We start from the raw sequence: 12,725 nt of genomic DNA, 5'->3' as shown, positions 1-12,725 counted from the left end.
GAACACAGATAAATCATTAATTAGTACAGTCATGATTGCAACAAAAAACCTAAGCTGTAAAACCTATCTATTTATAATTTCAAGCGGGTAAGAGCTAAAAGCTAAATTCAAACTAGGCCTCTGTTTAAAAATATACAATGATTCTAAAATGCGCAAATCAGAAACACCGGAACTGGAAGCTAAAACTTTGCAGTCACTGTTGCTTTTAAGTTTTTAGTGAATTTGCGATTAAAGCAAACAAGTGACATTATTACTAATTTAATTATCATCTAATTTAGTATTATTAGTTATTATTATTTGATTACTAATTATTATCATTAGTATTTTATTACAAATAATCATAATGATATAAGTATTATCACCACAACTAACTGTAGATGATGGCTGGACTGCGCCGACATGACATGGCGGCGCGCGAGGTACCAGGCCCCTGGTGGCTGCTGCTGGCGGCGCTGCTGGTGGTGGAGGTCGCCAGGGCAACACACGAGTGCGCGCTGTACCTATCCCGGGCACCCGTCGTGCCCTACGCACCCAACTCCATCTTCCCATATGGGTGTGTCTGTGTGTGTCATGAGTATATAAAGCGGGAGTCATAATACGGGTGCGTCAAAAGAGTGAAGCGTAATAATGCGGGTGTGTAAATATTATGGGTGTGTCATAATACGGGTGTGTCGTAACACGGGTGTCATAATATGGGTGTGTCGTAATACGTTGTGTCATAATATGGGTGTGTCATAATACGGGTGTGTCGTAATATGGGTGTGTCGTAAAAAGGGAGTTTCGCAATACGGGTGTATCATAATATGTGTGTGTCATGCTTATATAATGCGAGAGTCATAATACGGGTGTGTCATAATATGGGTGTCTTAATGCAAGTGAGTTTTAATACGGATGTGTCTCAATACAGGTGTGTCATAATACGGGTGTGCAATAATACGGGTGTTATATAATAAATATATGTCATAAAACGAATGTGTCATATGATAATACGGGTGAGTCATAATACGGGTGTTATATAATAAGGATGTGTCATAATACGGGAGTGTCATGAGCATCAGCGTGCAATACTCCACACTAATAAAATTAAGAGAGACCTTGTCCGAATAGCGATACACTTTGGTACTCTTCCTGACCCAGTTGGGCCCGGCAAAAATAACGTGTCAGTATTACATCCGCACTTTGCTAAAGTGTGTCACTTTTTACATTTAATATTTTTACATCTTATTTAGTATTAGTAGTTATTATTATTTAATTATTAGTCATTATAAGAAAAATATATGCTATTTTTTTTCTTCGCATGATATTTTCTCCTTGGCATTCTATTGATAGATTTACCTACATTGTTTGCTTCTAATTCGATTTAATCATTGCTGATGTTATTTTCTACTATTTTACTGTTGTCAGCTAAAGGAAACATATTTTTCCTCTCTCAATAGCATGCAATAAATCATAATGCTGATTCTTAACATCAACACTCTTCTCACCTTATCAAGACTTATTACTGAAATCAGTGCAATTTTTGTCTTTCATTAAGCGGTGATCATATATGTTCGTAATTGAGTTTTTCAAATTACAAATTGTTATGATGTTTTTCGCGAATTCGTGACCAGATCGTTCGGCAGCAGCGTATGCATAACGCATGGGGACGTGAACGCAGCGTTCGAACTGGCGCGAAGCAAGTTACGTGAGTATAACTCTTGATTATGCAAAAGTTATACTTTTTATTGTCTAAATTTGTTTGGAAGTTTTTTATGAACTTCTTGTTTAGAAAAAGTGGAACTTTTTATATTATATGATTATTATTTAGTTTAATTTGTGAAATTGATGAACTATATTTTACATTGGTAGATGATTGATTAACCAAAGAAAGCCTTATTCTGTATGTGAATAAATATGTTTTAATGTTTGAACTACAAGTGGTTATCAAGCTTTGAACTGAATCGATAACGTGAGGTAAAATCACTAGAGGCTAATAACATAACAAATTTTTAAGCGTTTTAGGAGTAATTAAAAAACGGTGCTAATTCCGAAATGAATTATTTTCAATCAATGAAAGAGAAAACAAAAGTATTCTGTGCAGAAAAGAGCAAAATCATAATACCCGTAAGATATTGACTAGCGTGCAGACTTCGTCCAGTTACGGTATAAAATATAAATACGGTATCTATATTATTTCTTCGCGCTTACTATACCACCTTGATTCCCCTCCTGTTTCATGTCTTATTGCGCCTTGTTTCAGGTTATTTTCTTTTGATCTAATATTTTTTCCTTCGCATGCTATTTTTTTCTTCGCATGATTTTTCTCCTTAGCATAATATTTTTTCATTCGCTTGAAAATTTTTTCTCTGTATAATACTTTTTCCTTTGCGTTATATTATTTCCTTCGTATATTATTTTTTTTTCTTCGCATGATATTTTCTCCTTGGCATAATATTTTTGCTTTTGCATGTTATATTTTCCTTTCGATATTTGATTTTATTTGATTTTCACGTCTTGGTTTACAGCCCCCATCACGCCCCCTCACGATGAGTACACCCCGGAGACGGTAGCACCGGTGGGGCAGCTACTGCTCGATACCTCCAGAATTCTGGCCCAAAGGTTAGAGCTCTTCTGACAACGAATTGCTTATAATTAGAAGAAGAAACTAGTCTGCTCTTATTCATATTTTATTTTTTACTTTTTTAGTTAAAAGAAGAAGCTAGACAACCACTATTTATGATTTACTTATATAACTGAAAGAAGAAGCTAAAATGCACTAAGGATACTAAGGATAGCCACTATCTATGATTTAATTATATAACTGAAAGAAGAAGCTAAAATGCTCCAATTTATGATTTGCTTCTATCCAAAATAAGAGATTCCGTAGTGAATGTAGTTAGATATTTACACATCATGCTCGTAACTATTAAATTAATCTCGCTTGGTAAAACTGATCGTTCTTCATGTGTTCTAGATATACTATTTTTGAAAGATTCGCGTTTAATTTTTCACATGAAATCACTTGACTTATATACATTTTTTTTACTTATATTTATAGCATCGCGTGTTCTGTTATAACTACACATAGCCTCCAAATTTCTTATGGTCGCATTCAACACTCCTAATTTATAGTTTTACCCTCTCAACTAAGAATGCCTCTTCCATCTCCAGATTTTCTTTGTCGAGTTACGAGATTTTCTACGAGTTGCCGCGACTGGACGTGAGTCACACGGCCGTGGCGGAAGTGTGTCCGGATTTTGCGTCACCGATGACGTGTGTGCCCACGCGATACCGACGCCATGACGGCCTTTGCAACAATCTTTTGCATCCTACCTGGGGCGCCACCAGGACTGTCTTCAACAGGTGGGTAGTTCATTCATGAGCTGGCCCACTACCTGGGGCGCCACCAGGACTGTCTTCAACAGGTGGGTAGTTCATTCATGGGCTGGCCCACTACCTGGGACGCCACCAGGACTGTCTTCAACAGGTGGGTAGTTCATTCATGGGCTGGCCCACTACCTGGGGTGCCATCAGAACTGTCTTCAACAGGTGGGTAGTTCATTCATGGGCTGGCCCACTACCTGGGGCGCCATCAGGACTGTCTTCAACAGGTGGGTAGTTCATTCATGAGCGGTGGCCCACTACCTGGGGCGCCACCAGAACTGTCTTCAACAGGTGGGTAGTTCATTCATGGGCTGGCCCACTACCTGGGGCGCCACCAGGACTGTCTTCAACAGGTGGGTAGTTCATTCATGAGCTGGCCCACTACCTGGGGTGCCATCAGAACTGTCTTCAACAGGTGGGTAGTTCATTCATGGGCTGGCCCACTACCTGGGGCGCCATCAGGACTGTCTTCAACAGGTGGGTAGTTCATTCATGAGCTGGCCCACTACCTGGGGCGCCACCAGGACTGTCTTCAACAGGTGGGTAGTTCATTCATGGGCTGGCCCACTACCTGGGGCGCCACCAGGACTGTCTTCTACAAGTAGGTAGGCTGCCGATAGCCCCACTCCTAAGAAGGCACAAAGGGCCGTACTATCTTAAATAGTTACCAGTTTGGGAATCTGTCAGCCAATCACTGACGGCTTTCTCGGCTAAATCTTCCAATCACAGACAAATAAATAGGGAGCTACGATCACTGGAGCAAGTTTTAATAGTGCAACCCCGGTGATATATTTAGCAAGTCTGGTCCATTAATGGTCTGACGATAGGCCAGATACTATATTTTTGCTACAATATCTCTTCCAGGAGTGAACATATTCTTTGAATAACGAACTTTGATATCCTCTGGAAATGCACGCTACTGAACAACTTTAAAATATAAATGCTCTTATGGCCTTCACTATTAAATCATTTCTAATTTAGTAAACTTGGTGTCCCTATAGGCTAATTAGTCCAGTGTTCGCGGACGGAATAGCGGCACCGCGGCTGAGCGTCGGACACCCGTACTCCAGCCTCCCCAACCCGCGGCGCGTCTCGGCTCACATCCACCGCGACGACGGCTACCACGACCACGCCATCTCGCTGCTCTTCCTAGCGTGGGGGCAGTTCATGGATCATGACTTCACACTCACTGCTACTCCACTAGGTCCATAACCAATATTAATTGTTATTTAAAAAATTAATATATTCAATTGAAATAATCCTTTCAGTAGTTTTTTTCAAATTTAAGTTTAATTGTTGTGTTCGGTTTTTGGTGTTCGTGAACCAAACTTTGATTCACAATGATGAAGTAATACATTTCATACAAGATTGAATTTAGTTATGTATTTCTGAATCCTGCAACTATTTACTATTTATTGTTTGTTGTTTCTAATGCCATATTGTTTCTTGTTCTATTGTTATTTCTAATGCAATATTAATGCCAATGGTGTAGTTTATTCAGTTCATAAAATTTATTGGCGAATCAAGATCAACTTTCTTAACTTTTCAGATCCTGAGACCCGCAATGAGCCAGAAAGAAACTGCTGCGTGCTCCCTGAGCACCAGCAGCATCAAGAATGTCTCGAGATTCGGCTGCCTAAAGATGACCAGTTCTACTCGCTCTTCCATCAAGACTGCTTGGAGTTTTTTCGCGGGTTGCCCGGCGTTAGGCAAGACTGCAAGCTTGGCGTTAGAGCTCCCTTCAATATTTTGACAAGCGTTATAGACGTGAACACGGTCTATGGTGGCAGCCATCGTCACGCTAAGTGAGTGACGTAACGAGCGTCACGAAGAGAGTTAACGTAGCTTTTTGCCTATGATTCTACCGTTTTTCATATGAATTTTTACGTACTTTTGAATTATTTCATTATGCGTACTAGTTGTCAATTAGCAACATGCAATTTAAGTAGGTTCAAAATTAATATTTTAAAAATACTTCAATTGCACAGTTTTCAACTATGCGTGCAATTTTTAATCAGCTACGCAAAATTTAATGCGGTTGAACGTCAACATTTGTAACACATTGTTCGACTGCTCAGCCGACTGCGCGAGGGCGTGGGGGGACTCATGAAGATGAACAACGTCTTCAAGGACCTGGGGCTGAGGGAGCTGCTCCCCACCAAGACGGACTTTGTGGATGAGGGATGCACGAGATCGTCATCCCCAACCCTGTTCTGCTTTGAGGCAGGTTAGTGAGGCCGCTAGTTCCTCCTACCCAACTCTATTTTGCTTCGAGGCTGTTTAGTGAGGCCGCTAGTTTCTTCTCCCGAACCATATTTTGCTTCGATACGGGTTAGTCAGCCAATTAATTAAAATAAGTCGGGTTAGGGAGGCCGCTAGTTTCTCATCCCCTATTCTGTTCTGCTTGGAAACGGGTTATTTAGGCAGTTAATTATAAGTTAAGGCGGGTTAGTTAGGCCGCTATATAGTTTTTTTAGTCAGGTTATGAAAACAATTTTTGTCATCTGCTAATTGATGGGTATTGTTTGCCAATGAAATTCCAGATAAAACGACAGCGTTTATTTGAATCCTTAATTGCTTATGGATGACATATTTTTAGTCTACTCTTTTCTATGTCTACTATCTATCTGTTGAAACTGTACTCAAAATGTGGACATATTTAACAGCCCTGAAAGATGATAATTTACCACTGATGAACGAATCAGTGACGAATATTTCCGGAATTCGCGTAAAATTTAAACTGAATTTTGAGTTCAGGTTGGGACATGTGGGAATTAAATTTTGGTAAATCTGTAGGTGAGATCCGCGTGAACGAACAACTGATCTTAACTACGATCCACACGCTGTGGTTCCGGGAGCACAACCGCATATGCAAGGAGCTCTCGATCATTAATCCGCACTGGGATGACGAGACACTCTACCAGGTGATGCTGAATTTCAATATGTTATACTCAGGAAAATTAAAAGATTTTGTCCAAATAACGATGCACTTCTTGCATTTGTGTGGTCATCCTGAACCAATTTTGCCTGGCAAATATACGTGAACTATTAGTGTTCATGCAGAAAGTTTGCCACTATTTGGACAATATGACAAATTATTTTATCTGAGTGGATTATCACCATCATCAAATGAATAAGTTCATAAATTTTATGATGAGATTATCTAACGCTTTTTGCCGATCACGATTATTATTTATTGTAGCACGATTATTGATTTAGTATTATTGGAGACGTAAAAATTATCGATGCGACTGTTTTTCATATGTCGTTGTATATTTGTATAATAATAATGACTGTACTTGACACAGGAGACGCGTCACATCGTCAGTGCTATGGTGCAACACATCACCTTCCATGAGTTCCTACCGCTCCTGCTGGGGGAGAAGGTCATGAGAAACTACGGTCTAACCTTGGAGCATCAGGTCTCATAGAAATTGTTATGTTTATACGGCTTCGTGTTGTGATGTTCACTCTTTATGTCTTTTATTTGGATATTTGTTATGATTTAAACAGAGGATTCGCAAGAAATATTTTTTACGAGAATGTTTGGAATTTCGAGCGCATTTTCTCATTTATGAAAAAAAAGGCGCTATTGTGCTCGTCATGTCCGTCTGTCCGTCCGTCTGTCTGGCTGTCCGTCCGACATTTCACGTTTTCAACGACGAGAAAATGCGCTCTCTGTCACTCACTGCAGTGAGTACTGAGTTATATTTTTTTAGTTTTTCGTACACATCGGATATTTACCGTACAGCCACATATGCGTTTTCAGAATCGTCTAGCCGATCTGTGAGGTCATTCCATAATTTTGATTTAGCTAAACCTCCAATACAAAACAAACTAGTACAGGTTTATTTGCATTCACTGTAAACATCCATAATTTTGGTTTGAGGTAGCGGCGTGGTTTGATCGCCAGTGGGAAGCTCTACTCAAATTGTGTTCTGGTTAATTGTTAATGACTGCAATAATGTTTATCAAATTTTACGTAAAATCTTCACATTTTTAATTATATACATAAATTCTTTTTCCATTAACTGTAATTCCTAAAATTTCAGCGAAATTTAGAATTTGACTATTTTCCGATCCTCTGAAGGATAGCGAAAGCTATTTTCGTTATCCTCTGAAACTCCCATATTTAAATGTAAAATTTTCCTAATATCTAAATTAAAAGATCCTCTTCATATAATGGGTATTACGTATCTTCATCACCCATTGATATTAATTTCTGAATTTTCCAGGGCTACTGGGACGGATACGACCCCGCCACAGACCCCTCCATGACGGCCGCATTTATCACGGCCGCCTTCAGGTTCGGTCACTCACTTCTGCCGTCTGCAGTTGAACGCTGGAGTCCCTCGAACAAATTCATGGGTGAGTTCAGAACACCATCTCGATATTTGTATCCTTAATTTTTATTCAAATACCCAGGGATCGTGGCAAAATAACAGTATTGTTCATGTTGCTAAACCATGTATACGGTATAGTAAAAAAATAATATTTGTTCTGGTTGAAAAAAAAACATATACATCTATCGTATTGTTTAAAAGACTTTGCTGCTCGTTCAGACTCGTTGTTTGCAGGTTTAACTTTAGAATTCTAAACCCGGTTTGCGGACAGGTTCGGTGCGGTTGAGCCGTTTGATCCGGCAGCCGTTCGACCTGTACAGGGCGGGGGTGCTGGACGAGTATTACATTGGGCTGACGAAGCAGCCTGTCCAGGCTATGGATGATGCTATCACACAAGAGGTTTTTAACATATTTTATGTAGTTTTATATAAAAGCAATATGTTTAAGTTTAATATAAATATAGGTTTATTCTATATGTATAACAACAGAACACATAAGACACCATCACACACGAGTTAATGTACAGTTAGGCTTAGGATTCGACAAAGAAACTTGATATTTAAATTAATGCTTAATATCAGGAAATGACATTCATGAAATTTTCAGAATGCAACTGAAATTTTGTTGTGCGAAGGCAGGTGTGATAAATTTCTGTTTAGAATTGCATAGTCTCGTTGATTTTAATTTTACTTGTGCAAACCAATTACATGTGCGCCACAAAACAAGAACCAATTACATGTGTACCTTGAAGATAANGTCATACTAACTGGTGGTGAGTCATCCTAACTGGTGGTGAGTCATCTTAACTGGCGGTGAGTCATCCTAACTGGTGATGAGTCATCTAACTGGTGGTGAGTCATCCTAACTGGCGGTGAGTCATCCTAACTGGTGGTGAGTCATCCTAACTGATGGTGAATCATCCAAACTACACTTAAAAAATTAATGCATCACATTGTCCGAACAGTGACTCACATTTTTATCCTCAGCACGAGCAGAGAGCGGACGTAGCTCTGTCCGCGCCCTCATGTCGGGCTAAAATGTGTCAGAATCATTAAGACAATTGCAAAAAATGCAGTGCTATTTGTACAAGAATTCACTAATTTATATCACTGTATGTAACACGTTATTCAATTGTTGAGCAGCTTATTATAAAAAAATGTAAGTCAGTACTCACTGAAGTGAGTGACAGAGAGCGCATTTTCTCGTCGACGAAAACATGAAGTCACGGACGGACAGACGGACATGGCGAGAACAATAGTGCATTTTTTCATAAATGAAAAAATATAATTCAGTACTCACTGCAGTGAGTTACAGAGAGCGCATTTTCTCGTCGACGAAACCTTGAAGTCACAGACGGACAGACAGACAGACGGCATGGCGAGCACAATAGTACATTTTTTCCATAAATGAGAAAATGCGCTAAAAATGACGTTGGGTTCACTAGGCATGATGAAAAAAGAAAATATTGAGGAAGTTCAGAGATAGACTCATTCTATTTGAGTTAGGGTTTGATAATATATTTATTTAATATTATTATATTGATACGATATATTATACAATAGGGTTTGAGGCAAGTGAGTTACGATGTTCAATTAAAGTACGATCATTTCTGGACCAGAGCTAAACCATTTAAAGTGGGTAATGAGACAACCCTATTCATTGTATTGCTCTTTCATGAATTATTAATTAGAAGGACAATACAATCATAATAGGATAAAACGGGTTTTATGAATGAGGTTTTTATTTCTTCAGGAAGTTCTGCGGGTTGCCACCCATCACAAACTTCCATGAACTCGCGTCTGTCATGACGAACGTGACAGCTCATCGCTATGCTGATGTCTACAGGTGCAGATGGAACTATGTTGTGGAAATACAATAAATAAATTTACATTACTAGTTAGGAATAAGAAGCTAATGCAGCTAGTTTCTCCTGTCCAAAAACACTCTTATATGTAGTGTTTGCCAAGCAAAATAATATTTAATTTAGTTTCTGGCCATAAATCTTCACCAATAAACTTTCGGCTAACATTACACTTAAAAGGTTACATTATTTCATTTTGGATACTTGGAATTCGGTCCGCATGAATTTCTTGAATAGTAAATTTGTTTGTTGTTGCGCGCATTATGAATTTAATATATCCTTTTAATATTATTTAATGCTACTATGATTATATATGAAATTACTGTGATGATTAATAAAACCTTTGACTCAGTCACGTGGACGACATAGACCTCTGGAGCGCCGGGGTATCCGAACGCCCCCTAGAGGGTTCTCTGCTCGGGCCGACGTTCTCATGCATCGTGGCGACTCAAATGCAGAGGGTCAGGAGAGGCGACAGGTTTTGGTTCGAACTGCCGGGACAACCGTCTTCTTTCACCCCTGGTATGTTTTAGCTATAACTTTTTAAAGAACGTTAAGTTTCTGAATTCTTAATTAATAAATGTAGAACTACAAGTAGAGAAAAGTCTGTAAAACGCACGTATTTATATGCTCAACAGTTATGGAATGAATAGAATTCAAGCTCCTTATGAAAGCAAATTCAAACTTGGGATGTCAGAGTGCAACTGACTGTGCACGCTAGGCTGTTGCACATATCAGGCTGACGCACACGCTGCAGATTAATTATGCTGCAAGCCGATAATGTTCACCAGAGACCTGCAAAAGGTTTAGGTTACGATATAGCGCGGCGAGTATATATGACACTCTTCGTTAGCTTTTTATTCGCTGTAATTTGGGGTGTGCTGATATATTTTTCACGCCTTATATAGTAATTTTTAAACCCAGAGACTGATTTGAAGCTACTTATAAACTTTCAAGCTTGAATTTATGAAGAATTTTTTAGGGTATATAAATAAATAAGAAATTTATCAGTGGCTGTACTAATTTTTGCAGAATTCCGCAGCTCGGCTGTGATCAAACTTTAAATTGTAATTTTGATCACAATGTAAACCTAATTAAATTGTTTTGAAATAATATTGTATTGAATTAATATAAGCTTTTCTTCACCAGCCGCTTTATTTGGGTTATTAAATTGCTTCATTATTTTGTGCCATTTGTGCACTCGATTTGTAGCAGGTTTCTGCGGAGGAGGGCGTCTGTTCCATGCGCTACACATCCCAATTTAAATTTTCATTTTTTTTTCAAATATTAGCTTTACATGAAACGATGAATATCACGTCAGTTGATATTCATGTTTCTTCCTGACAGCTCAACTGGCCTCAATCAGGACCACACGTCTGGCACGCGTGCTGTGCGACAACACGGACCGCGTGGAGGAGGTGCAGCGATACCCTATGTTGCTCGCCGACCCCCACATGTTAGTTGAGTTTAACTGCAACCTTGAGATGCTATGTTTACCTAATTCTGAAGAGTATAACATACTATCGCTCTAGTCAATTTCAGAAGTATTTACAACACACTTGGCGTGCTGTGTTTAGCTTATACTGAAGTATAACATTTTATTATCCAAGTGCACAACTAATTAGTAACTACACTCTTGATATGCTATGTTCAGAGCCTCTTTTAAAAAGTATAACGCACTCGTGCACGCTAGTTCACACCTAAAGTATTTTAAGGACACCATTGGTGTGTTGTGTTCAGTCTATTGTGCAGAGTATAACATACTCTTATACAATAGTCAATGGCAGTAGTTGTGTAACACTTTGCCCAACTCACCGTCACTCGCAGAGGTGGGCAGTAGCGCGCTACATTTTCAGTAGCGGTAGCGGCGCTACATTTTAACCAATGTAGCGGTATAGCGGTAGCGCCCGCTACATTTGGAGCATGTAGCGGTAGCGGCCGCTACATTTCAAAGTAGCGCTGCCCAGCTCTCACATACAGGATAGTTATTTATTTCTAAACTATGTGAATTCCCATATCGGCCTTTAAGTCAAGAATTATAAACTATTATGTGTTTTATGGACGAGGGATAACTTTATTAATTTGCTTGACAGTAATCCTGTGGTGCGGTGCGGCAGTGGACAGCTCACCCGGCTTGACCTATCGCCCTGGAGACACATTCATTAGCTATAAATGGATTTAAATATTATCTTATTTAGTATCAGTCTAATTGTGTGCATGTCAAAGCTAAGCTTCAATACTGTTGCCAAATATTTTTGTACTCGTGTGCCACGTAATAATTTTAATAGACTTGTGAGCATCGAATCTTCCAAAAAAGAGTAAAAGGTTCAAATAATGTTAGGAAGCTTTTTATTATTTTTTACTCGAATATATTCAATGAACAAATTTTTTTATTACCAATTTCAATATTAAGAATTGTTTAATTGATTTTCTTATAACCTAATTATTTTCTCCAAAAATCGCACCTAGGTTCATGCATTAAAAGCTTGAAAATTGCGATTTTTTTTGCAGATGTGTGATTTATTAAATTAAACAAAGTCCTTGTTACTTGTATTAGTCTTCCTTCCTCTGTAATTTTGAAGAAAGCCTCTAATTTTCAGAAGTTATTCAACAACTTTTTTCAGCATTGTTCGCATACGAACGGGGTCATTGTTCATTGAAGGTATCGCACACTACACTTTTGTCCAATGGATATAAAATATTGTGGTCGGTCAGTCATGGTTTAAACTTATAGGGGACTTCAATTATGAGTTCTGTGAAGAGCGACGCGAGTGATTCTAAATTGAATTACTATGTGACATTAGTACTTAATAAAAAATGCTATTATTCCTTGATCGATTTCCACAAGAATCCACGATTTCATAGAGAGCAGCCATTGGTAATAATGGAACAAAAATGTCTTTGAACTAGACAATAGGAGGATAACTACGGGTCATCCGCTAAATAAATGAAAACCACACGGCATAGAGATTGTCTAGCTCTTTTTGGAAGAGACGATAACGCCGTCCGTAATTTTATGTCGTACGGCAAGCGGTATATATCTTTTCCTGTCATACAGCAAGCAGTATCAAGATAGAAAAGAAGTGTCGGCATTGAAGAAGTAGGCCCATGGCCTGTTGCCGATTCTTGAACTTTTCGTGACTTGATTCACAAGATAT

At 38.8% G+C, this 12,725-nt stretch overlaps 1 protein-coding gene across 1 annotated transcript; it reads left to right on the top strand.

Moving 5' to 3' along the window:
- Nucleotides 1-381: 381 nt before the first annotated feature.
- LOC108671067 (peroxidase) lies at nucleotides 382-12,102 on the top strand. The gene is made up of 15 exons (XM_047882825.1): nucleotides 382-553; nucleotides 1,611-1,684; nucleotides 2,505-2,598; nucleotides 3,151-3,342; nucleotides 4,365-4,567; nucleotides 4,913-5,168; nucleotides 5,442-5,590; nucleotides 6,160-6,287; nucleotides 6,672-6,785; nucleotides 7,599-7,731; nucleotides 7,978-8,220; nucleotides 9,443-9,551; nucleotides 9,920-10,089; nucleotides 10,915-11,023; nucleotides 11,661-12,102. Exons 1-15 carry the CDS (start codon nucleotides 405-407, stop codon nucleotides 11,731-11,733), a joined length of 2,196 nt encoding a protein of 731 aa, XP_047738781.1. The 5' UTR covers nucleotides 382-404; the 3' UTR covers nucleotides 11,734-12,102.
- The last annotated feature ends 623 nt before the right edge of the window (nucleotides 12,103-12,725 follow it).

This window comes from Hyalella azteca, unplaced genomic scaffold (assembly GCF_000764305.2).
Source record: "Hyalella azteca isolate HAZT.00-mixed unplaced genomic scaffold, Hazt_2.0.2 contig11423, whole genome shotgun sequence".
In the NCBI taxonomy this organism is placed as follows: Eukaryota; Metazoa; Arthropoda; class Malacostraca; order Amphipoda; family Hyalellidae; genus Hyalella; species Hyalella azteca.
The sequence above is the reverse complement of the archived record's forward strand: the minus strand, read 5'-3'. Positions and strand labels throughout refer to the sequence as shown.